We start from the raw sequence: 25,320 nt of genomic DNA on the forward strand, positions 1-25,320 counted from the left end.
TTAATGCACAATAGTTTCTGGATTTCACTTCTGGTTTGATAATCTGATAAAACAAATTCTAACATATAGAGCAATTGTCCTCGGTTCCCTTTTTTTTGATGTCCCATTTTTTACTGTTTGCTCTCTATCTTCTTTCTTTTAGTACTTTAAATATTCCCTGCGATGTGGCATGCTATCTTGTGAAATCTTCTGATTTTAATTTCCTGTGTCAAGGTATAATGATGGGGACCCACTATCATCTGAAGATCAGTCCTATATACAGGATAGTGTTTTTAACTATCATCCAGATAAAGCTGTGAAAATGGGTGCTGGAATTGATCATTTCATGGTATGCTTCACTACAATGTTTTTTTTTCACAAGTCACTACTATGTTTTTTTTTTATAGGTATATGCTTCACTAAAATTTTATTGCCAGTTTTCTTTTTCTTTGGAAGTAAGTTTTTATCATGCTAGGTCCTTGTGGGATAACACCTCGGATACAGGGCTTTTAGATGGACTTTGTAAGGAATGCTACGCATTATAGTTTATTCTTCATGTTTTTTCACGCAGTCATTTTTAACTGAAACAGAACTTCAATGGCAAAGTTTTCCAAACAGAATTTCCTTGCCTATCTAGCCCAGTGGGTTCAAACTTCTATGTGCACAGCCAAAACTTTTTTGTGAACAAAATGTGTGCATAGAATTAAAATCAGTGCAGAAGTACTATAGTTAATGCATGAATTGATGCATAGACATTGGGTAAAACCATACTCTCTCCAAACTTGAAAGTTAATAGTGAGGACCACATAATTGAGTTTACTTGAATAAATTAGTTTTGCATGTTATGAGTAACTTGTGAGGGCTATCTTGCTATGTCAATTTACCTTTTTTGTCCCCTGTAAGAGAGAGCTTGACATCTCATATTTTTATCAAGTATTCCACATAGTTGTTTGCAAGATAAATTTTTTGTGCTTTTTTTGTCACCAACCTTGCACATTGGTAAACCATCTTCTGTTCGGTTGATACTGATGACAATATCGGAGATCATGAAGATTCCTTTGTTGCAATTTTTTTCGTCTAGTGATTACATGCGATCCATACTTTTGTTTTAATTGGTCGGTTAACTCCTGTAGCACATAACAAAATGGATCTAAAACAGGTGATACTTTGCCATCCTATATCTAGCAAAACTCATTTTCTTGATGTGATTCTAGATTTTGTTATCGACATGTATTATGTGTCTTATGGAATTCAATGTGGCGATCTTATTTCACTTGCTACATGTTCTGGAGATGATGCTGAGCTCAATGTTAAAAAGTTGACAAATTAAATGGCCTCTTATCTGTGGTTTTTTTCCTAATAGGTAAATAAACTCATAAGCCATAGCGGGAAATGTATATAATTTTCTCGTAGAAGGGGGCTGACTGACTTGGCATCTGGTTGGAGAACTTTATTCCTGTTTGTGGTCTCTTCCCTTTCCTGTATGGCAATACCACCTGAGGAATCCTAAACTTAATAACAGAAGAATCTAATGTCTTTGCAGTGTCCTCGTGAACATTATGAAGGACAATTTTTAGGCTTTTGGGTGGGACATGGGAAAATATGAGTGTTGAACAAAACCCCCTTCCCCCCCCAAAAAAAAAAAAAAAAAAAAATTGGTGAAATGCCAATTTTTGTCTGAGACCATCACAATAATCCCAGTATCTTTGCTTTTTTATTGTAAATTAAATACCTATAAAAAAATTCTCATTTGATCTGGTCGGATATCATCTCTATGCATGGTCTATATATCTTTAGTTTGTGGTCTTCATATAATGTTACAATGATGAGATGACATTACAGGTTAGCAGGCATAGCAATTACCAGGATAGCCGGTGCTTCTACGTTGTCTCAACTGATGGTCGTAAGGAAGATTTTTCCTATCGCAAATGCCTGGATAACTTCATCAAGAGCAAGTATCCAGACGTTGCTGAAGCATTCCTTGCAAAGTATTTCAGAAAGCCCCGTTCTGGAGGAAACCGGGAAAGCAATTCCGTTCCAGAGGAAACGGGTAAAAAAGAGCTAGGGCAGTAAGGCTGCTTATGGGGGGTCATTTGCTCTGTTAATTGTAATTCTTTTAGCTTGCTCGCTCCCCTGATGTAATTAGATAGAAACATTCCGATCATCTGCTATTTTGATTTGTATATTAAGGGCAGATGTTTCGTGTACATCAGCTCCTCCCAACAGAATGCATTGTTTTCCCATGCAGCAGTTGTTGTTTATCCACTACATAGCTCAATCAGGTAGCATGTAACCTATAACGGTGGGTGGGAAAATTCATGTTCTTTTGATATCAAAATAGAGGCTACTTTCAATTCTCATCAAAATTCTCTGATGCACTCATCCTTGTTCCTTTTTTCTATTAGTCTGCCGGTACCGGGTTTCTGAGAACAACGTCCTGATTAATCATGGGGATGCACAAGCTAATCTGCTGCCCTATAGTTCTGTGATATTATTGGTAAGGTACAGGCATACATGATAAGAATGTCTGATTGAAGTACCATGTTTGAGGTAATTTGTGTATGAAAACTGTTATGGATACAAAAAGATATACAAAAGTAAATTTATAAATTGATATAATTTCATAAGATCTGTTAGATTTACTTTATAATAAAAGTAATTTTACAATCTGACATATTATATCAAGTTATGTTAATTTATGAGTTTATTTTTATATAATTTTTTGTGGTTAAAGTATTTTTTTCTATGTAATCATCATGCATGAATGACCCAATATATATATATATATAATTTTTTATTTTCTAATCAAGCTTGCATATTTATAAATAAGAAGTTTTAAATTACATTACTATCATCAGGAGGGTCTTTTCCACTATCAAAATCGATTGCCGAAGGTATCCATAAAAAAGGTAGCCATGATCATACATGAAAAACAAAATGAACAAAAAAAGAACAAAAGTGCTATTGTCTAAACAAAATATGTATTCGGTATTCGCATAATCTTATGGGAAGCTATAGTTTGTGCCCTTAAACTGTTAATTTTTTTTTCTTTCAATTTGCATCGTAAGTTATAAAAATAATCAAAATATTATAATTTATGATGAAAATCGCTAACTTTCATTGTTTTTAATGGAAATCAAAATAAGAAAATCATTGAACAGATGTTTGTCATAATGACAAACTGCCCTATGTAGCATGGCAGAATATTCTAAAAAACCGGTCATAGGTAAGTCTGCGACAATGACGAGGAATACTTAAGTGACATTTACCACATGATCGGATAAGATTAGGTAAGTTGAGATGTATATGGTACAAAATTTATTTTTTATTTTTATTTGTTTAAAAAATTAGTGTGCGATAAATATAAACGAAAGAAGCGACGATACAATGATTCCTCGCAAGAGAGTTGCCCACAAAAGAGGAAGCTCCGTTTTACTCTGATCTACATAAGAACACACTGACACACATATACACGCTCTCTTCCCTCATCCTCCGCCGAGTAACGTTTAACTTCAATTCGCTTTTCAATGGCATGCTCTCTCTCTCTCTCTCTCTCTACACACACACACACACACACATATATATATAACACAATATATGTTTTTATGCAAGTATATTTGTGTTTGAATTGCTAAGTTATTTCTGTGATTGAGTAGGCACAGAGTGCATGTACTCCGATGGCCTCTTTGGCTGGGCAGCGTGATTTTCCATCGGATAATGGATACAAGGTCTGGGAGGACCAGTCTTTTATCAAGTGGAGGAAGAGAGACCCTCATGTTACTTTGCATTGTCATGATTCCGTTGAAGGTCAGACTGAGACCGATGATCCTTTAGTTTAATTTCCCCATGTTTGTACTTGCAACAGACTTTGTTTGTTTATGTTCTTTGTTTTGTTTTGTTTTGTTTTTTTTTTTCCCTTATTGTCCATTTCCCGTGTTGTTCTTGTGCTATGTCTAGCTGTAATTTGAAGTTTTAGCCAATAAGGTTTTGATGTCTAATTGAGATTTATCCGGAATTCCTATCCGAATTGCAACAAACTTTTTCGCGAATATAAACGACATTATTAGGATCATGACGTATGATTTTCCTAACGAAATATAGACTGAAAACTCGATTTTTTTTCCGTTTACAATATGGTCCTGATAGAATTCTTTTAGTGGTTTGTAAATAATGTCTACCCCGGTGTTAAAACCCAAAAACAAAAAGGTCAGAAAAAGCAATTGGTCGTGATACATACCACATAATAATCACCTTGATCCAAGTCATGTCTTGTCTGCTTTTTGTTTTAGTAACTTATTTTTCACCTTTTACATCAAGTGGAATCTGACAATTTGTTGTATGAATAGGATCTCTTAAATTCTGGTACGAGCGCAACAAAGTGGATTTTGTGGTAGCCAATTCTGCTGTTTGGAATGATGATGCTGTTCGTGGATCTCTTGATAGTGCTGCTTTTTGGGTCAAGGGCTTGCCGTTTGTTAAGTCTTTATCTGGATACTGGAATTTTTTCTTGGCTGCCAATCCTAATAGTGTCCCTGTGAATTTTTATGACACTGAGTTTCAGGATTCTGAGTGGCAAACTTTGCCAGGTACTTGCATACATATAGATGTACATACATACACGGTTATGGACATACACATGCTTAAAAACACAGACTTAAGTGTGCGCACGTTCTTTCAACATTCTCTCTTTGACTCTTTTTTTCTGCTTTTTTCATTTTGAAGTTCAATTTCCATCATTTTAATATTCCTTTTTCCTACACTGTTTATGAACTTTTGGTTGTGTTCCCAGTTTACTTTGTTTTGAACTTCAATGTGGTGCTTGGTGTCCATCTATGGTGACTGTAAATTTGGGAAGCCATGTATATGGAGAGAGTGCACTCTGCATTGGCATGCCTTTCTTCTGCATGCTTATAGACTTATAGTTATGACCTGTTCCAATTTTTGCATTGTCGTTTTTAGGTTCTTTGCAATGATATCTGGAAATTGTGAAATGCTAATTTAATCCAATAAGAGAAACTTCTATTTTTCTCTCTTTGATAGTTTTTAGGCTATGACTGATGGAAAACTGACAGGCACCGAAAGTTTTATTACCTGAATGTGATTTATTGTCCTCTTTTGGAGCTTAGAGTTAGTTGTTACTAAATATATTTCAACATCAATTTTTTTTGCCACTTCTTTTCTCGTTCTCAGATATAGATGGTTGACAACATTTAGGATGTCGATTATTTCTTGATAATGAAGTTTGTTGTAGGGTTTTGAGTTATCCAAACATTGGCAATGAATACATTATCACGTTTTTTTATTTAATCATTTGATCTTGAATCATCTTCATTGTAAATTTGTTAATATTTACAACTGTTTTGTACATGTCTCATAATTTTGTTCTCTTGAATTGGAACAGTTCCTTCAAATTGGCAGATGCATGGATTTGATCGGCCTATTTATACAAATGTCATATATCCATTTCCTCTGGATCCTCCTTCTATTCTTGTGGACAATCCCACGGGTTGCTATAGAACGTACTTTAATATTCCTAAAGAATGGAAGGGTATGATCTATATGGAGATGATTGAAATTTACTCAGCACTCTATCTATTGATGCTTCTTGATCCTTTTATCAGTTTCTTCTGTTCTTTGGTTTTTTTTCTTGATGTACAATTAATAGGAGTGACGATTCCTATTATCATATGATATTCTACTTAATATTTGACAGGTCGTAGGATTTTGTTGCATTTTGAAGCTGTTGATTCTGCCTTTTACGCATGGGTAAATGGGGTTCCTATAGGATATAGGTAATTGGACGTACTTCTAAGGAAATATTATCAACTGCTGTAATTGTTACCTATTTGGTTGCTTTTCAATATATTTCTCCACCATTTTATATAGTTTCCTCAGTGAGTTTATGCTGCTTTAGTGTGCTTGATAACTGGCCATGCACTCAAACTAGGAAATCCCTCTTTTTACTTTTTCTTTTTTCAGGAAAAATAACAATACCCCTCCATCCAAAAATAGAAACTAGTTTTCAAATGACACCCCTTTTAATGAAATTAAATGAAAATAACAAGCTTTCAAAATGCCCTCTATGTGGATCAAGAAAGGTGAGTTCAAATCTAAGAATAGGCGGATTCAAATTTAAGGAGTGTTCGAATTTAAGGGTATTATGAAAATTTAAAATTAATATATATATATATATATATATTTTATGATTGGAAATTCCCATATATTTTGGGAGAGCCCAAAAAGGAAAACCTCCCATCTCTTTTTGGACAGGAGTATCAACTTTTGAGTTATACTTAATCTTATCTCTTATAGTTTGCCAGAAAAGCCTTTTATACTTTTTTTGATAAGTAGAAAAGCCTTTTATACTTAATCTACACAGACAAATAATAATTCTTTGACACTTAAAGGTTATTGAAAATGGCAGGCATGTTAGCATGTACTGATCTATATTTCATTTTATTGCAGTGTGTTTCTTATGTCTAGCAGTATGGATTTAGAGTTTTATATGAATCCTCTGTCCAGTAACAAACTCTTTAATATTGTGTTAGGTCAGTCAGGATAGTAGACTACCTGCAGAATTTGAAATCACTGAATATTGTCATCCCTTCGAGTCGGACTCTAAGAATGTTCTAGCTGTTCAAGTATTTAGATGGAGCGACGGCTCTTACCTTGAAGATCAGGATCATTGGTGGTTATCTGGGATTCATCGTGATGTACTTCTTCTAGCCAAGCCACAGGTTTGGATTCTCCTCAAATATTTTTTCCATTTGTTGTTGTCCTGTTACAGTTTTTAAGTAAATTAAAAGGCAGTTGTCAGCCCTTTGTATGTGGGTGGGGGGTGGGGGACTCGCATATCGAAGTATGTTGTTAGTTCACAAATACCAAGGGCATTCTACCCTCTTTGACTGCAATCTCTTTGCGTCTCACAAGCTTAACATGCACCTTGATTATATCTAAAAGAGAGACGATTAATGGTTCTTTGAAGATTGCAAGTTTGAATATTATTTTTGAAGGTCTCTTTTTTTGTTATGTTTTGATCAAACAAATGCATTTTTTATTTCTATTTTGGCCAATTTTGTGTCAACTTACCAGAGTTGCACAAGAGTTAACTATAAAATTATATGGCATGCAGGTATTCATTGCTGACTATTTTTTCAAATCAGAGCTGGCAGAAAATTTTTCTTGTGCAGATGTACAGGTAAACATTAAAGATGAGTGGAAATTTAGATTTTTGTGCTTCCAATTCTTCTGTTGCTCCCGAGTAATTATAAAGATCATGGTGCTACTGATCTTTTATTACATTTGTTGATACCCGCTAGTTGTCTCGTTTCATATAATTACTGGTTGCACTAGGGGTGCTTATCAGTAACTCAGTAATATGTGGTATCTTTACTTATCAGAAAATATATATATGTTGACATTTTTATACTTATAACATAGCTTTATGGGAAAGCAGTTTTGGCACTACGCCAATTAGTGATATTGCCTATGGAAGTTGGTAGCAGATTGGAAATATTTTTTTTTATCGGTAATCAAGAAATTTTATTGATAAGAATAGGCAAAGCCCAAGTACATAGGGAGTATACATGAGAAATATCTAACTAGAGTTTACAACTGATAGTAAAAAGTCATGAACATTTAGTCCGTTACAAACAATGGCCGCCATCCATGAGAACAATGTTTTAAAGAAAAAAACTTTCAGCTCCTCCCTTGTCTTCTTGCGGTTTTTTAAGCTTCTATCATTTCGCTTCCGCCAAATACACTAGCACATACAGTTAGGGACCATTTTCCAGATTGCTGCAACTTGTGAATTACCTCGGAGACCTCTCCAACTTGCTAGAAAATCCACCAATCTAAGAGGCATGACCCATGATAATCCCAGTCCTGTAAAAAAATAATCCCACATGGTCCTTGCAACCTTGCAATGTGGAAATAGATGATCTACTGATTCACCATCTTTCTTACACATGCAACACCAGTCCAAAACCATTATCCAACGTTTCCTTAAGTTATCTGTGGTGAGAAGTTTGCCCAATGATGCTGTCCAAACAAAAAAAATGGCTTTTGAAGGAGCTTTCTTTTGCCAAATGCTTTTCTATGGAAATGTGTGCATGTCTGGGCTCATTATAACTTTGTGAAGTGATTTGACAGTGAATTTAATTTTCTTGGAAGGGCTCCAAATCATCCTATCCATGGTACCCTCGATCACATGTATGGAATACAGTGCCACATAGAACTTTGTGATAACCTCCAACTCCCAGTCTTGGGCTACCCTAATGAAATCAACATTCCATTGAGGAGAGCCCCTAGAAAAAGCCAAGAGGTCCACTATTGCTGCATCCTTTACTCAGGCAAGCTCAAATATGGCAAGAAAAATGTCTTGGAGGCTTTGTTCACCACACCAATTGTCATACCAAAATCTAACACGAGAGCCGTCACCCACTACAATGTGTATGTCTCCAGAAGATCTCCCAACCCTCCTAATGTATTTCCACAGACCCACCTCATATGGGCCATGCACCTCATTCGAACACCAACCACCTTGTGCCTCCCTAATCTGTGCATCTATAATAGACTTCCATAGGGCCCCCCTTTTGTGTTGGTACCGACACAACCATTTACCAAATAGAGCTTGGTTGAACTTCATCAAGTTGCGAATCCCCACTCCACCCCCAGGAGTACAAACCATTGACTAATTGACCAAATGGAATTTGAACTAGTCCCCCAAACCACTCCACAAGAAATCGTCTTGTAGCTTTTCTCAATACAGTTGGCAATCTTTGCTGGGAGTGGGAGCAAGAACAAAAAATAGGTGGGTAGGTTAGAAAAAGTATTTTTAATCAAAGTAAGCCTACCACCTTTAGACAAATACAAACTCTCCCAAGATGCCAATCTGCGCTCCACCTTTTCAATCACAACATTCCAAATCTGCTTTGATAAGCTTCCTTGAGTGTCCTATCGCCACACCATACATCATGCCAATCTGATTTTCGCACCACACATCCAAGTTTAAGTTTTGGTATGATGTGTGGTGCGGAAATCAAATTGTTAAATGGATTTTTCTAGGTTTATTCAACATTTTTTGGTTTTTTTCATCTGGTAGCCGGATGGTGAAGACAAGGTGTGTTGGGCCTTATCCTAGATAGGAGTGTTTGAAGTAAAAATTTTCTATAATGCATTAGTCCCCAGCTATTGTATTACTCTTCTAAGGAAGACTATTTTGGAGTAAGGCTTTCATGGGAGTAGCTTTCTTTGTTTGGGCAGCCACACAAGGCATGCTTATCTAACAGCACAAATGGTACATGGGGCTTCATACTGGGTATCCTGACCTACATTTCTTTGTTCTTAGCTGTTTCAGTTATACCTCAATTATAAATGTTGCATAAACCATCTTTGTCTACTTCTAGGATTTTTTTTTTATTTTTTATAGGTAGAATAAAATTTTATTGATCAAGCAAACAACTTCTAGGAATTCTTCACCTGCTGTTATCACAATTTATGTATGATCAATGGTTGCAATATCAATATGTTTGAGATTATGATGTTCTGAGTACTTAATCCCATTAGCGCAGACATTTGAAATTTTTATTTTTCTCGCACTTGTAATCCAGGTTGAAGTGAAAATAGACAACTCCCAAGAAACATCAAAAGACGGTGTCCTTACGAACTACACCATAGAAGCTGCATTATATGAAACTGGGAGCTGGTACAACTTTAATGGATATTCCGATCTCCTTTCATCTAATGTGGCTAATATAAAGCCCACTCCCTCCACTGCAAGTCTAGGATTCCATGGTTATGTGCTTGCTGGGAGAATTGAAATGCCAAGGCTTTGGTCTGCGGAGCAAGTGAGGAAGCTGAGCTCCTTTAGATTTGTTTTTCATTTTCTAGTCAACCTGGATGCATTTTTGTTGATAGTTACAGCCTTGTTGATCAGAACTCTGAACTGCAACTATTGTGATTATGTTTCATAGAAAAGTCATTGCCACATGGCTGAATTGACCTGCATTCACAGGCATTTAGATTTAACTGTGACAAGGATTACATGATATGTAGTTAAAAATACTTTTTCTTTCCTGCATCTTTTTAAATTTCCTTTTTTATTGTTACTCTTTTTTTCTATATTGGATCTATAGTATGCATTAGCTTTATACATTCTATGGTGCATCCGGAGGCCAGTTGGTTGCTGTGATTTGTACAGGATATGTTTATATGAACCTGTATAATGTTATAAGAAGCATCCTCGTAGAATTAAAAAATAAATAAATAAAAAAAATGGAGCCAGTATGTACATACTTTTGATCATTGCCAATTAAGAATTTGTAATTGCCTTGAAAAAGGACATTACACTGTTTGCAAATATTATTTAGTTGACTATGGGCTTTCCCATTTCCAATTGGTTGCATTTCTTTTACTTAAGTGAAATAGTCTTGACTCATTACCTATGATGAAAGACCAAAGTGTAAAGTTGTTCAATAGTTGAAACTTCTGATTACGTATTAGAAAGCCCAAGAGTTGTACTTTGAGGGAGCTTTTATTTGTGTTAATTGCTAATGATGCTTTTTGTTTCTGCAAGTTTATATGAAGCTTTTCATTTCATCGTTGTCTCAACACTTTTGCATAAATCCATGTTTACTCTAATTTTCACTCTTGGATATCTTATGCCTTGGTTTGCATTTATTCACAGCCTAATCTGTATGCACTGGTTGTCATCCTGAAAGATGCATCTGGACATGTACTTGACTGCGAATCATGCCTAGTAGGCATAAGACAAGTATCTAAAGCTCCTAAACAGCTACTCGTTAATGGGCATCCTGTTATAATTAGAGGTGTGAACAGGCATGAACATCACCCACGTCTGGGGAAGACGAACATAGAGTCTTGCATGGTTAAGGTGATCCCCTTGTTGGCTTTTATCTCTGCTTGCCAAGTTGATGCCTCGTATCTCAATAATAGTGCTTAGATATTCTCAAGACATTTGTCTGCATTCTGCTTGCAGGATTTGCTTGTAATGAAGCAAAACAACATCAATGCAGTGAGAAACAGCCATTACCCTCAACATCCCCGTTGGTACGAGTTGTGTAATTTGTTTGGCATGTACATGATAGATGAAGCAAATATTGAGACACATGGTTTTGATCTATCTCAACGTGTGAAGCATCCTACTTCTGAACCAAGTTGGGCTGCTGCCATGATGGATCGTGTAATAGGCATGGTAGAGAGAGACAAAAATCATGCATGCATTATTTCTTGGTCCTTAGGAAATGAATCTGGATATGGCCCTAATCATTCGGCATTAGCTGGTATGAATTCTGCTTTATATTTCTTGTTGGAGTGTGTTTTCTGGCTTGGAAGCAATTTCTGCAGAATCTCTGACTTGGCATTTCTTAATTAAACATATTATTAAGTTGTTTTTAATTATCTCCAAGACATAATGATAGCTTCTTTTTTTATCAATTTCAGTATTTAGCTTCTCCGATGATTTGATTCCTAAAATAATATTATTTGCTTTGATGAAAAACTTATAACAGAAACATGTTTTGTGTTTTTTTTTTTTTTTAAATATATATATATATATATATGAATAAACACACACACACACACAAAACGTGGTTCTGTTATGAGTTTTTCATCAAAACAGAACCATGTTTTGCGTTTTAGAGAAGCTTTTTATGATACAAATCATCTCTCAAGAGAAGTTTCCTTTCAAACACAAAAGTTCCTAGTTTGTCATAGCAAGTCATAAAGCTTGTTTCTTGTAGCATTTCAGGTACAAATTGCATGAATAAATCTAATATTGATGGAAATTAACTAAAAAGAGGATGAAGAAAAAAAGCTAGTCGGTGGAGACGGTCTATATAGGTCCTGCATCTCGCATAGAAGGGACATTCAATTATGGATATTAGAAAGCAGTTTTCAGCTATCAGAATTATTTTTTTCCCCATGAAATGATGATCAGAGATTTCCAAAAAGTCAGGATATATTTGGTGAAAACATTGGGAAGAGTTCTAGAATAGAATTAATGAGGGGAAATCAATTCTTCAAAGTAGAGAAGCCTGTAGTATAATTTTTGAACAACAAATCATTATTTAGAATTTCACACTTATTCTTTCCTCTTTGAAAATTTACGTACAAGTTTGATCACCATATTTTGGAAAATATGAGAATTAATTTATAATAAGACCCTGTACTGTATGCACTTCATAAGATGTTATTCATGAGTTTGGGGTTTTTTTTTTCAAAGCTTTTGATGCCATTACTTCACTAGCTTTCAGAGAGGGCCTTTTCCTTTTCATTACTTTTATGTGGAAAGTTTAATTTAGGTTGGGTGCGAGGGAGGGATCTCTCACGGGTAGTGCACTATGAAGGAGGTGGATCTAGAACCTCATCTACTGATATTATATGCCCCATGTATATGCGTGTTTGGGACATAGTGAAGATTGCAAAAGATCCAAGTGAAACACGCCCTTTGATACTTTGCGAGTATGTCACTTCCTTTTACTAATATTTTATACTAATCTCAGAATACACCTTTATTTGTTCTTGCTTTTCATGATTTTATTTGCTTGAGGATACTTATGCTGCACAAATGGCAGGTATTCACACTCCATGGGAAACAGCAATGGAAATATACATGAATATTGGGAAGCAATTGATAGCACATTTGGTCTCCAAGGAGGCTTTATCTGGGAGTGGGTTGATCAGGTAAAGAAACCATTAAGTCCTTATAAATACATAGAACGATTAGTTAATTGTTTTGCTTGTTGACTTTACACAGAAGTATACCAATCAGCATCATGCCAAAAGTTGATTGTCAAGTTCTGTCATATTTCCTGAAGAACTGTCTCTAATTGTTTGACATAGCATCAGAGTTATGTGACATACAATGGGACCTTGTGAGTTAAATGTGATGGGAACCTTGTGAGTTAAATGCGGAAGGCATGTATTCAGATAATATGCCACTCAGGATGGACCATTTTTTTCTTTAATTTTGTTTTAGTTATTGGAAAAAAAAAGGATGAATCCTAATTTAGGGTTAACAGCCTCATTCTAAAACTTAGGACCTGGCCAGCACAACAATATACAATCAATTCAGATGCCTGTGCTCATGCTACATATATGCTTAATAATCAATGGAGTCATTGAATTATAGTAAGCTGTACCACAGCTGCCAAAACTGAGATTTCTGGTGGAACTAATGAAGTAGTAGAGTGTCAAAATAACTATGCAGAAAAAAAAACAGTAATGATATATGTGGTTGATCTCAACCCCTATGCCCAAAGGGAAACTGACTCGGGATTTACCTCCCCCGCCCCCAAAAAATAAAAAGCGCTGAATCTAGATAGCCAATGGAAAGGTACCATCTCCAGAATCCTCCTGTGAGAGAAAATTGCAAGTTATGTCATTATATGAGAGACAATTTTATAGTAACAAATCGCTACTTCATTTACTGTGATTCTACTACCTTTTTCTTTCCCTCTTATGTATTTTTCAGTCCCTGTTGTTTATGATGTTCACTTTTAACTGTGTGTGTAGTATGCCACTCATAGGAATTCTTCTTATCCATTAAGTATATTTAACCAAATGAACAAAACTTCAGACTTAAGAACTGGTAATGTTGGCATCTCTCCAATGTATCGTGTAGGTCATGATAAACTATTGTGGAAAACTGAACTACTGAAGTTTAGGTTTCTTCATGCCTACCTGTCACTGATTGGGTTAAGAAGCCCACAGCAGTGCTGCCATGATAGTTCTTACCTATGTCTTTTGAAATGGATATATGCAAGGCCTTTACTACTAATTATTTCTTGAATGTGATCTGTAGGTTTTTTTTTTCGCTTTTCTCTTCTCTCCTCCCCCTCTCCTGGGAATATTGACAAGAATGAAGTATATTAGAACTCTAAAGATTTGTACTTTTCTTACAGGCACTATTGAAGGATGGTGCAGATGGTAGAAAGCATTGGGCATATGGAGGTGACTTTGGAGATGTTCCTAATGATCTCAACTTCTGTTTGAATGGCCTTACATGGCCAGATCGAACTCCTCATCCTGCACTGCTTGGTAACTCATTGTTTCATTTTATCCTCAAACATAACAATTTGCTTGGAAATTGCAAAACATATATGTCGGATGTCAGTTTTTGTGATGAGCAAATGGCTTTGATTATCACTTTCAGAGGTCAAGTATGTCTATCAACCGATCAAGGTTTCTTTAAAGGAAGGAAAACTTCAGGTATTTACATATTCACCCACCTTCTGTATATCTTTAGTTGAATTATTTCTTTATGTTCATTTGGAATTCTTTATCGCAGATAACAAACACTCAATTTTATGAAACAACTAAAGGATTGGAATTTAGCTGGATTGCTAATGGGGATGGTCGTGAACTTGGAACTGGAATTCTATCTCTTCCCTTGATAGGACCACAGAGCAGTTTTGATATTGAATGGCAATCAGGTCCATGGTATTCTTTGTGGGCTTCATCTTTTGCAGAAGAATTTTTTCTGACAATATATGCTAAGCTTTTGCACCCCACTCGCTGGGTCGAGGCTGGTCATGTTATTTCATCTACACAAGTACAGTTGCCTGGCAAAAGAGAGATTGTTCCTCATGTAGCTCCTTCTCCTTTATTTTTTTATGAGTAGGCCCGCTGCCTTCATACCTACAGTGATCGCTAACCATTTTCAAATGTCTATGGTCCCAGGTCATCAAAACTACAGATGCTACCTTCCTTGTTGAAGTTCTTGGAGATACAGTAAGAGTGAGGCAACAGAACTTTTGGGAGATAGAATTGAATACTCAGACAGGAACAATTGAAAGCTGGAAGGTATTTTGTACCATTGAGCTTGTTAAAATGAATGCTATTCTATTTTTGCTTCATCTAAAAGCATGAGGTTTTCTTCTAGCATGATAGTTAAATGAAGTAAACACACTTTAAGGATGATTCCTGATAATCTATATGCCCTGGAGTTCTGGAACCTGTAATGCATGATTGGTTCACATCTTCATGTCTTCAACAAAACAAATTTAGAGGAGCAGTATTTTAACAGTTTTGACTGAATATCTATATTGGATTTTTCTTTTTCAAAATTTTTATCTTGAAGAGGGATTTAAGTTTCCTTTCCTGTCTTCATTTATGGGAATTTATTTTTTTAAGTGACATTTGTATCAGTTGGCACCCTGTTCATATAATACCTCACATGTCTTAAACTTCTCAAGCGAAGTTATTTGATATATGCTCAAATCCTTGTTCACATAGAAGCTTATTCACGTGTGATAAATGCCAACCACAATTCTGAAGATACAGTGATTGATGGTAGGTTGAAGGAGTTACTGTGATGAAGAAAGGCATATTTCCATGCTTCTGGCGAGCACCTACTGATAATGACAAAGGGGGAGGTGCAGATAGTTATTTATCCAAGTGGAAAGCTGCCCATATGGATAGCCTCCTCTATATTAAAGAAAATTGTTCTGTACAGAATACGACAGACAAGCTTGTGAAAATAGTAGTGGGATTTATTGCTGTCCCAACGGATGAAAAGCATTCTATACCCGAGTCGGGGAAGGCAAATGCTTTATTCAAAATTGATATGATTTACACAATTTATGGTTCTGGGGACGTCATTGTGGAATGCAAGGTAAAACCAAATTCTTCAAATCTTCCACCTTTGCCACGTGTGGGACTTGAGTTCCATTTGGAGGAGTCAATGAACAATATAAAGTGGTATGGAAAAGGGCCATTTGAATGTTATCCAGATAGAAAAGCAGCTGCACATGTTGGGTTCTATGAGCAGAAAGTGGGTGACATGCATGTTCCTTATATTGTTCCTGGGGAATGTTCTGGCAGGGCAGATGTTAGATGGGTGACATTTCAAAGCAAAGATGGATGTGGGATTTATGCTTCAATCTATGGAAGCTCTCCTCCCATGCAAATGAGTGCAAGTTACTACACCACAGCAGAGCTTGAGCGGGCAACTCACAATGAAGAGCTTATTGAAGGAGACAACATTGAGGTAATTTCTTCTGTTTTTTCTACTAAAAAATTCCCTGCACTACTATAAAATGATATCACACTATTATTATAGTTATGAGTAGCCCTTTGTGTGCATGCGCCTTATGCCTCACGTACATTAACACCAGCATTCTGCAAATTGCATTATGTGATGTCTTGCGGGATAAAATGGTTAGCTCATAATTCATGCATTGAATTTGTCATCTTTACTTTTCATGTACTCTCAATAATAATAATAGCTAACAATGATAGTAAACAATAAGTATTGATAATAATAGTAACAACAACAAAGACGAAATAAATTGTAAAGCATTAAGAGATTTTTCAAGCTGTATCTGTGTACATTATATGGATTTGAGGTGACCACTTAAATGAAAAGGCAAATAAGGGGAACCACAATTGCTTGCCTTGAGCTTTTCTTGTTCCCCCAACAGTGGTGGATTGTAACACCTAAACCAATTTGTGGGGTTGCAAATGACAATTCTTAAATGTCTTTCACATGAATGCTTGCATGTTTAAAGTTCCATTTTCACATTTTTTTTCTCCTGAAGTTGTCCAGCATCTCTTCTCTAATAATTTCATTTATGGATGGCCAAATGCAAGTTCTTTTGACACCAATACTTATAGGAAGACAGCTGCATGTGGCCCCTCAAAAAGTTAGTAGTCTTACGAGTTGAAAACTGTAAATTTTATAAATGTAAGCTAACCTTACAACAAGAGAGGATTTGTTTCTTCAGGCTCTGGTTTTACTAGGTTGTTCTATTTCATGCTCCGATCGGCTCTTAACTTGCTTGCTTCCCTGCATTGTCATTGTTTTTGTTATCGACAATGGAGTGTCCCCATGTTATATAATGTTTCATGGTGTTTCAGGTTCACCTCGACCACAAGCACATGGGAGTGGGCGGAGACGATAGCTGGTCCCCTTGTGTCCATGACAAGTATCTGATTCCTGCTTTACCTTACTCATTCTCCATCAGGTTGTGTCCAATAACCAGAGCCACCTCTGGTCACGACATTTACAAGTCTCAGCTTCAAAGCTAAGTCAACATATTTGGTTTCATGACTCTGATCGAAGGTTGAGGATGTATGTTATTCCATGTCTACTCCAATCCTGAACAATAATCTAATCAGGACTTCCTCGTTCTGGCTGTGGATATATATAGCTTATGCTCTATGTAACTTGTGTTTCTCCACTACCATAGGATTTGATCCTTCATGTGTTTGCTTGCCTTCGGGCATCGATACTCTTGTGCAAACTACATGCCAGCTTGTTGTTTAATAAAATGTTGGATTTATTAAATAAAAAGCTCAGGCCACGAAGTTAAAACACTTAAGGATTCATCTTAAAACTGAATGATTACATTTTAAACAATATATTTTCATTAATAGAATTATTCGTAAAAGTTTTTATCGTTTTTCTGGTCATTTAGTTTTAATGCATGGTCAAATAATTAAAAATTTATTTTTTATTTTTATTAAATAAAAATAATATTAAATATAATTTTAAGGTGCCTAAATTTTGTGCGATTTAAAATTAAAAAAATAAAAGAATTTGTCTTAAAAAAATAAATATAAAATGTATCTCTTTTTACAAAAGGAATTTCACATGACTCGTAAAGCATAATAGAACTGTAGAGGTAATTTTTCACTTAAAAACTCTTTTAACATATGCCAAACATATACAGAAAGAGAAATGTTAGAGCACTAGTAGTGGGCTAGCTAAAATCAAAATTTAGCCAAAAAATAACTAAAGTGTAAAATAAAGTATAGTAATAGGCTGGTTAAATGTAAAGTAATTTTAGTTTTAGATGAATTGACTGACTAAATTTGTTGAGCCAGAGGAGACTGGTCAAATATTACTTTTGACTAAAATATTCCATTCCCGCTGCTTCTCTCTCCAGCACAAGTAGAAAAAATCCATAAACTTAAAATAGCTCTCTTTCTTTCTAACGTAGTTTGAACAAAACCCACCCATTGCAAAAAATGAAGGCTCAATGCAAACTATAGCAAGACATCATCTTCAATCTTCAACCCCACCTTTCCACGTAACCAAGAAAAAAGTTCAAAACGGTATAATAATTTCTTGCGATTTATTTCATGTTTTTTTTTTTGCTTGTTTTGTGAAAATGCAATACCGTATTTTTCTTGCAATAATCCGTATGTGTCATGCATTTATTGTCAAGTATAAATCAAACTTTCTCACACGTTCGATTCTAGCGTTTCCAATATAGAAATGTTCAAAATTACTCTTAGATTTTGAAAAATTGGTAAATCATCATAAAGTGACCTTTATGTTTTATAATTTCTATTTGGTATTTGGTGGCCAAGACTTGAAAGTTACTTGGAATTGGATGACGACTCAGTTAGAAAATTACAGCAGATAGGATCCCAATTATATCTTTTTACCTTTTTTTCTTTCTACCTTCAGTAATCAATCATTCTTTATGTAGAATCTTAATTTTTTGCGATTTATTTTAATTTTGTTTATTTTGACTTGTTTTGCGATTTATTACGTAGAACCTTAATCTCTTTTTTATTCTTTTTAAATATTAACAAATGTATTAAATTATTATTATTATTTTCTTAAATATTAAAAAAAAAAAAGGCGTGGTAATCGGTCAGTTCTATAGGTATACCTTCGGTCTCCGTAGAACAGCCCACCGAGAAAATATCGCAGACAAAACACAGAAAGTGGGGCAGCTATTTATGTGTATATTTAATAATTATTGGTCTAAAATTAGTGCATCCTTAACATTTGCTGCAAATAGCTGCTTTGCCGCCACCTGTCCAAGATGTTCTCCATGTCTCTGAGTTGATACTCTGCTGTTAACGCCCCTCCCTCCTTTCCCCCTCCTCTTTCCCTCGCTCGCATAAACGATAGAAGATGAGTTCGTTGGCTTCTTCTGTTGCCTCCTCCTCTCAATGGATTTCGAGAGCCTCTTTACTCACAACGCCTTCCAAATTTCCCAATTTCCAATCCTGTTCTCCTCCTCCTCCACCACCTTCTTGTTGTTTCTCGTGTTCTCGCTTGGTGTGTCGTGCCGAATCGAATTCCCAGTCCGTGGGGAGCGACCCGAAGTTCGTTCTCCACGAGGCTCTGGAATCTTCTGGAATCGACACTTCGCATGCCAGAGTAACTACCATTTCCTTTTCTTCTTCATTTTTTTCCATCCGTTTCTCATTTTTTTCGTAATTTGTTGTTTTAGCTCCTGATTTTATTGAGTTTTTTTAATGAACAGATATAAAATTTCATGAGCTTATTGTTTGTAAATCGATTATTTAGGTTAATTATGATTTATCTATATGTGATTTAATTTCGGTTTATTTGTTCTTGGACTCTTCGAGCTTAGCCCGTGAAGTTTTTTTTTTTTTCTTTTTGTTCTTTTTTGGTTAATGTAAATTAGTTTCCATTTTTAGAAGGATTTGCTTCATTTTCTTCGAGAGATAACTTTATGCCTCGTCAATTTCTTGTGTCTGAATCTAAAGTTATTATTTAAAAAAATCATTCTGATACTTTATTGGATGTGGTGTTGTTCAATTTGGTGAACTTTTTTTATGATGAATCATTGAGCAGGAAGCAAGGGAGGGTTTCTGTGCACAGATTCGAAAATTATCTGATATAGAGAGGGAAACCAGCATCACCATTAATAGATGCGTTGATTTGGGGAAAACAGCTCTTTATATTGCTGCAGAGGATGATTCGCTTGTTTCGCACTCTTCCGTTCCTCTCCCTGTGGATGCTTTCATTGAAAGACTGGACGACCTTTCCGTGGGATACTGCTCACAGTATAACTCTTCCTACAGGTCATCGCCTGAGAAGTTCTTGGAGAGTTTAGAGAGATACCTGTATGGCATGAAGGTATGCTATCCGAAGAGTTTTTGGCTTTTGAAATCAAAGTTGAATTTGGTTTACTTAAATAAAATGAAAACTTGTAAGAGGAGGCCCTGCATTGTAGATTGTCTGGGGGAATGGAGTTTGTGCTGTTTCGATTTTTTTTCTTCATGTCCAGGATTAGTCGGGACTTTGTTCTCGGACACCCCGGTGCCAATAAAAAATATATATATATTTCATGTCATTTATTGTGATTGTGAGATCATCATTCAATTTCATGTTTAATTTGGGCTGTTGAATTTGTAGAGGACCTAGTCTTATAATTTTGAAACAGATGTATATTTGTTGACCTACACGGATTTGATGAGCAATACTATAATATAAATACAGCAGTTCTTGTAAACATGAATGAAGTCAGCAAAAAGTTAATAGTTACATCCACTGATTTCATATTGATCTATCTCATCAGCTATGTTGCACCCCTTGCTCTGATTGTATTTGCTTTTGCATGATGTTTTTTTCTTCTTTTCAGGGTTTCCGAAGGACACATTCAAAAAATCAAGAAGAGCCACGAGCTCTTTATCTTCACTCGGTATGGATTCTGCCTTTGTGTTGTTATTCAGAGCTGTTTCTGAGAGAATGCTATGAAACATGGTGGGTTTTTTAGGTAATTAATTCTTAACATCTGAACAGGTCTTGACCCATCGTTCAGGATCCATTGCAATGCTTTCACTTATATATTCAGAAGTCCTGAAAATGCTTCGCTTGTGGGGCCTTGTGAATTTTGATGTGGAAATTTTCTTTCCTCATGATTTGCATAGTCTACCTAGAGGCTATAATAAACAGAAAAGCAAGGACTCGGATCAACCACATATAATTACATCACAAATGTTATTGGTGGAGGTGACTTCTACATTCTTATTGCTTGCAGTATTGCCTTCTTTTCTATGAAGTGTCATTAAGGTTTTTATGCAAGTTCAAAAAACAATAGAAGTTAATGTCTGAAAGTGTGTTTTCTACTTTTTCTTTCTGTTTTCCTGTGTTTTTCGGTTATTCCTCTAGTTCCATATGAAGGCAGTATCACAAAATTTCGCAGGGTTTATGAGTGGTAGCCTAAATGTTTTGACTGAAGTTGTAATACAGACAACCTTCATGATTTGCTTGTATCTCTCACTAGTGTTTAGATGTAATTAGGCATGTTCAGTATACTACCGGTTTACTTGGGCGATGTCTCTTATGTCAATAAAACTTTACTTATCAAAAAAAAAGTTTTGACTGAAGTGGGAGTAATGGCCTTGCTTACTTTTCCATTTTGTGTTATTATCCTATCACACTAATCTCTAAACATTAGGAGATCTATAGAGATTACTTAAGGCCTCAGTTTACCCCAATGGAAGGCCAATTTGAAATTCCATGAGATAATACTGGGAAAGTTAGAGAAGGATGTTTTAAGTATATTAGAGCATTGGCAATGGTCTAGCCATTGCCAAGTCTAAAATTTGGCTAGAATCTTAAGTTTTAGCTATAATAACAATTTTTGCCTAGGTGAGTCCACATTGGACTAGCTATTATAAAGTTAAAATAATAATATAATATTATATTTTTTACTTTTTTTTTATTTTTTTATTTACAAATACAATTTATATATTTTTTAGATCTTCATGCTTTATAGAAATAATGTGTCTACTCTATCAATTACTAGAAATAATGTGCATGTCATGCATATTTTACCATTCAAAGAGAGAGGGAAGTGATGAAATAATTAAATATTGCTTTCCATTGTGAATAGTAGCTAGCCATATTTGGAGAGGACTTAAGATTTACTATTCATCAAGTCTTAAGCTTTGGACCATTGGCTAGTCCAATGTGGAGGCCTTTTCTCACATCTAGCTAAAGTTTGGACTTGCATTGGCATTTGGCTAGTCCATTGCCAATGCTCGAAAAGTTAAACTATCTATGCTCTCTCTCTCTGCATAGTTAGCTTTTTGTAAGACTATGGTGCACATATTTCTTTTACTGATCAAAAAAAAAAAAAAAAAAAAGGTCTATGGCGCACATGTATTGAGTGAAGGAGCTTCAATTTCAGTTTTTATTTTTTGTTCAGCACATCAATTTTGCTTCTGGTCCTTACAGTTTACAAAATGCGCAGATTTTGAGAAATCTGAAGAATGCTTTCTGGCCATTTCAACATGATCACACCAGGAGTTTATTCTTATGGGCAGCACATGCCGCTAATTGCATTGATAGATCAAATATTGGTGAAGAAAGGTAACTCAAGTTTTTAATTACATTGCAATCCAACGCATACTTCATTTTCCACAGAAAGGTTTACATTGGATGTTCATATCATAATTTGCAGTGGCTTTCAGATTGCATCTGCCAAGGCTGCTCAGCATCGGCTAGAACGTGGTGTTTGGACTAGTGTACGTTTTGGGGACATGAGGCGTGCATTATCTAGTATGTATTATATGCAGCTTTTACTTTCCTAGAAGATAGTCTAGTATGTATTATATGCAGCTTTTACTTTCCTAGAAGATGGTCTAGTAGATTCTTTTTCTTTCTACTTATGAGTTGATGTTGCTAGTGAGGTGGTGTTACTTCTGAGTTGATGGCGCTAGAAAGTAAAATGGACTTGAGGTTTGAGATGTTTTGGCTACTAGCCTACTACAAAAACATTTTTCTGTTTCCATCTAAAATAATAGAGATCCTACGTGCTTGCAGCGCTCTACAATGCCTTCGATTTGATGCAGGACTTGTGTTGATTTGACATAAAGTTTAATTTGGAGTCAAGAAATCAATCATGCTGCAATAATCCTTGCCTGGGAATAGATTATACTCTTTGTGATTTGTCAAATCGGGATTGCTTGGTTGCTGAGTTCTTTTAGGGTACCTCATCCAAGGGGTTTTTAGCCTAACAAGCATTAGAGGAGGATGACATGCTGTTTATTGATCCACGTAGGAATTCATCATTAGCTTTGTTACCATGAAACTACCTTTCAGTGTTTTTTTTCTTTTGAGTACTTTTGGGTGGTTTCACACTATATATGGTTGAGACAGCACTTTAACTTCAGTTGTTAATGACAGGCTTCTATTTTGCTTCCTTTGAAATTTTAATGCACAACCCATATTAGCAGGCATGGAGGCTTTCTCAATTTCATGGAATCATATGAAAAACTTATGTGCTCTTAAGTTCTTTCTTCTTTCTTTTTTTTTTTTTTGGAAGCAGTTATCACTAAAACGGTTTGCAGTTATCTTAAAAATGATAACTGAAATCGTGTCATCTCATGATATTGCATTGAAACTCAGCTTACCATTTGATTATAATTAGGATCTGCCTCAAGCATTAATGGTCGAGGTTGCCAAGTTAAACCTAATCAACTTATAGTGCCTTTCCCTTCTATTTCATTTTCACCGTGGATTCCCTGCACGCAAATCATTGAATGATTAAACTCTATCCTCGAATGAAGAGATCTTCTCAATTGTTTCTGCCCCTATTTATCTGGGAATTCTTGCTATTGTTACAGCGTGTGAACGTCTTATCCTCCTAGATACTGATACAAAGGAATTAAGAGATTATAGCATTCTTCTCTACCATTGTGGATTCTTTGAGCAATCACTGCAATATCTGAAGTTGTACCAGGATGCGAAGGTACAATTCTCAATCTATATGGCATAACATGTGATTTTGCTTTTGAATTAGCTAACAGGATTTCTTAAATGATTGCAGGATTCTTCCTCAATAAAACAATCGCCTGATTCACTTAGCAGCCTGGAGGAAGATGCTGTGGAGAAATTGATGATACGCCTCAACCTCATTTTGATGGAGGAAGGTTGGACCAGGCCATCATATATTAGAAACTATCTTGGTAATAACTCTGAACCATGGTAGTGCCTCCTGTAAATTGTGTCACAGCCTTAAGAGACCAGATTTAAATTTAAAGTTTATTGAACTTTAAATCCTCGAATCGAAGCATAAGCCGGAAGATTTGCAATGCATTTTGCCAAAATAGCACATATCTAGAGCCTAGGACATTGGAGCCCTATGTATATAACTCATGTTGCAGAGTTTAAGCCCATGAGATCAGTGAGGAGATTCCCATTTAGAAGACATGTAATTGGAGGACATTATTACATGTTGATTGGATAAAATTATCCATTCACACACGTGACAGTCAATCGCCATATTGTTAATGAAAATAATCCTCACGATGATTGTTAAGAGATTCATTCACTTTCAAAACTTCTAAAATTGAATGTTTTTCTTGAATTCAAAACTAAAAAGACACGAGTGAAGAAAACCCAAATGATAAAAGTAATTATCAAACCAGGTGAAAAAAAGAAGAAAAAGAAAAGGATATTGGTATTTGCTTGTCTTTTTTTATATTTTTAAATGAACTTTTTTTTAGGAGTGACAATATATGATACGGCCAGTTAATCCAACACGAACACGATACGATAATAGTTAGTTTGGTTTAGTTTTAATGGGTTCGGGTCAAAATGAATTGATCTATTAAAATACGATTGTTTAACGGGTTGATACCTGTTATGATCCGTTAAGAAAGTTAATTACAATTATATCCTTATATCTAAAAGAAAAATTGTTAGGATTTTAATTTTGATATTTTTATTATTTGGATTAGAATTTTGAACTTATAGTTAGTTTTATGTTTTGTATAGTTATTGTGATTTCAACATTTATATAAAATTATGTTAAACTTAATTAGGTCAAACGAGTTAATTTTATGTCTATTCAATCTATTTATATAAACGGATTGAAACAAGTCAGGTTATATTGTATTAACCTATTTCGTAATATTCATTAACAAATTATGTTGTGTCAATATGTTATGTTGATAAATTATATTAAAATTTAAAATTTTGACATAATAAATTTAATCGATCGATCTATATAATATACATATACATATTTTAACATAACACTGATATTATCGATTAATACGATTTGAAACCTTACTTTTCTTTATCAAATTTCATGAAAGTTAAGATACGAGTTGAGTCTCTTTTACATAAAAGATGCATCCAACGTCCACTAGAATGTGAGACTGTCGCAGAAGAAAATGTGCTTTCGGGGTTGCCCCGTTCAAAAGTTACGGATGAAATTATAAAATAAAATAATCCTCTCTTAAATCTTTCATGATATCCCATCAACATCAACAACCTGCCCTACGAAAAAAAAGTAAAACCAAACCCATATAGATGCCTAGGGCTAGGCTATAGCCTAAAGGCATGTAGGCTGATGAAACGCTTACCTTGATCTGTAGGTCGGCCCCATGCTTTTTTTTTTTGAACTTTTGAAATTTTGAGAGATATCCAATAAAAAATACCTAAGAAAAATCCCTTTCATGTTGGTGTACAAAAGAACCAAAATCCCTTGTATCTGTCCCAGAAGAAGACTGATCATATATTATTTAAAAATAAAATAAAATATATATATACGCACATACGGACGCACCAAATCCCCTAGCTAAATTAAAAGA

The 25,320-nt window shown here is 35.2% G+C and overlaps 3 protein-coding genes across 4 annotated transcripts in view; all 3 read left to right on the forward strand.

The window, feature by feature from the left end:
* The window catches only part of LOC109012319 (DNA-directed RNA polymerase V subunit 1), a 29,802-nt gene extending 27,465 nt beyond the window's left edge, over positions 1–2,337 (forward strand). For both annotated transcript variants that reach the window (XM_018993888.2, XM_035685057.1), the window contains 2 exons: positions 214–328; positions 1,822–2,337. In XM_018993888.2, coding sequence (XP_018849433.1) covers positions 214–328; positions 1,822–2,052 — 346 coding nt within the window. In that variant the 3' untranslated portion in view covers positions 2,053–2,337. The remainder of the gene's footprint in view (positions 1–213; positions 329–1,821) is intronic.
* Positions 2,338–3,358: 1,021 nt separating this feature from the next.
* Positions 3,359–17,319, forward strand: LOC109012316 (beta-galactosidase). Its single transcript, XM_018993881.2, has 18 exons — positions 3,359–3,509; positions 3,636–3,786; positions 4,326–4,565; positions 5,381–5,527; positions 5,693–5,771; positions 6,533–6,716; positions 7,112–7,177; positions 9,591–9,827; positions 10,667–10,873; positions 10,979–11,282; positions 12,303–12,462; positions 12,576–12,684; positions 13,905–14,040; positions 14,156–14,211; positions 14,291–14,590; positions 14,683–14,805; positions 15,299–15,991; positions 16,861–17,319. The coding sequence occupies exons 1-18, from the start codon at positions 3,507–3,509 to the stop codon at positions 17,029–17,031; spliced, it is 3,366 nt and encodes a 1,121-aa protein (XP_018849426.2). The 5' UTR covers positions 3,359–3,506; the 3' UTR covers positions 17,032–17,319.
* Positions 17,320–18,734: 1,415 nt separating this feature from the next.
* Positions 18,735–24,046, forward strand: LOC109012317. The gene is made up of 8 exons (XM_018993883.2): positions 18,735–19,123; positions 19,565–19,849; positions 20,355–20,414; positions 20,516–20,725; positions 21,972–22,090; positions 22,182–22,279; positions 23,347–23,471; positions 23,550–24,046. Exons 1-8 carry the CDS (start codon positions 18,875–18,877, stop codon positions 23,709–23,711), a joined length of 1,308 nt encoding a protein of 435 aa, XP_018849428.2. The 5' UTR covers positions 18,735–18,874; the 3' UTR covers positions 23,712–24,046.
* Positions 24,047–25,320: the final 1,274 nt, after the last annotated feature.

The sequence above is a fragment of the Juglans regia genome, chromosome 14 (assembly GCF_001411555.2).
Source record: "Juglans regia cultivar Chandler chromosome 14, Walnut 2.0, whole genome shotgun sequence".
In the NCBI taxonomy this organism is placed as follows: domain Eukaryota; kingdom Viridiplantae; phylum Streptophyta; class Magnoliopsida; order Fagales; family Juglandaceae; genus Juglans; species Juglans regia.

Bases quoted from the DNA above. Each gene is read 5' to 3' on its own strand.
- LOC109012316 (XM_018993881.2), top strand. The intron at 3,787-4,325 runs GTCAGACTGAGA...TTGTATGAATAG, and splicing joins TTGTCATGATTCCGTTGAAG to GATCTCTTAAATTCTGGTAC. The intron at 14,041-14,155 runs GTAACTCATTGT...TATCACTTTCAG, and splicing joins TCCTCATCCTGCACTGCTTG to AGGTCAAGTATGTCTATCAA.
- LOC109012317 (XM_018993883.2), top strand. From the start codon at position 18,875: ATGAGTTCGTTGGCTTCTTCTGTTGCCTCCTCCTCTCAATGGATTTCG. The intron at 19,850-20,354 runs GTATGCTATCCG...TCTTCTTTTCAG, and splicing joins GATACCTGTATGGCATGAAG to GGTTTCCGAAGGACACATTC. The intron at 22,091-22,181 runs GTAACTCAAGTT...CATAATTTGCAG, and splicing joins TCAAATATTGGTGAAGAAAG to TGGCTTTCAGATTGCATCTG.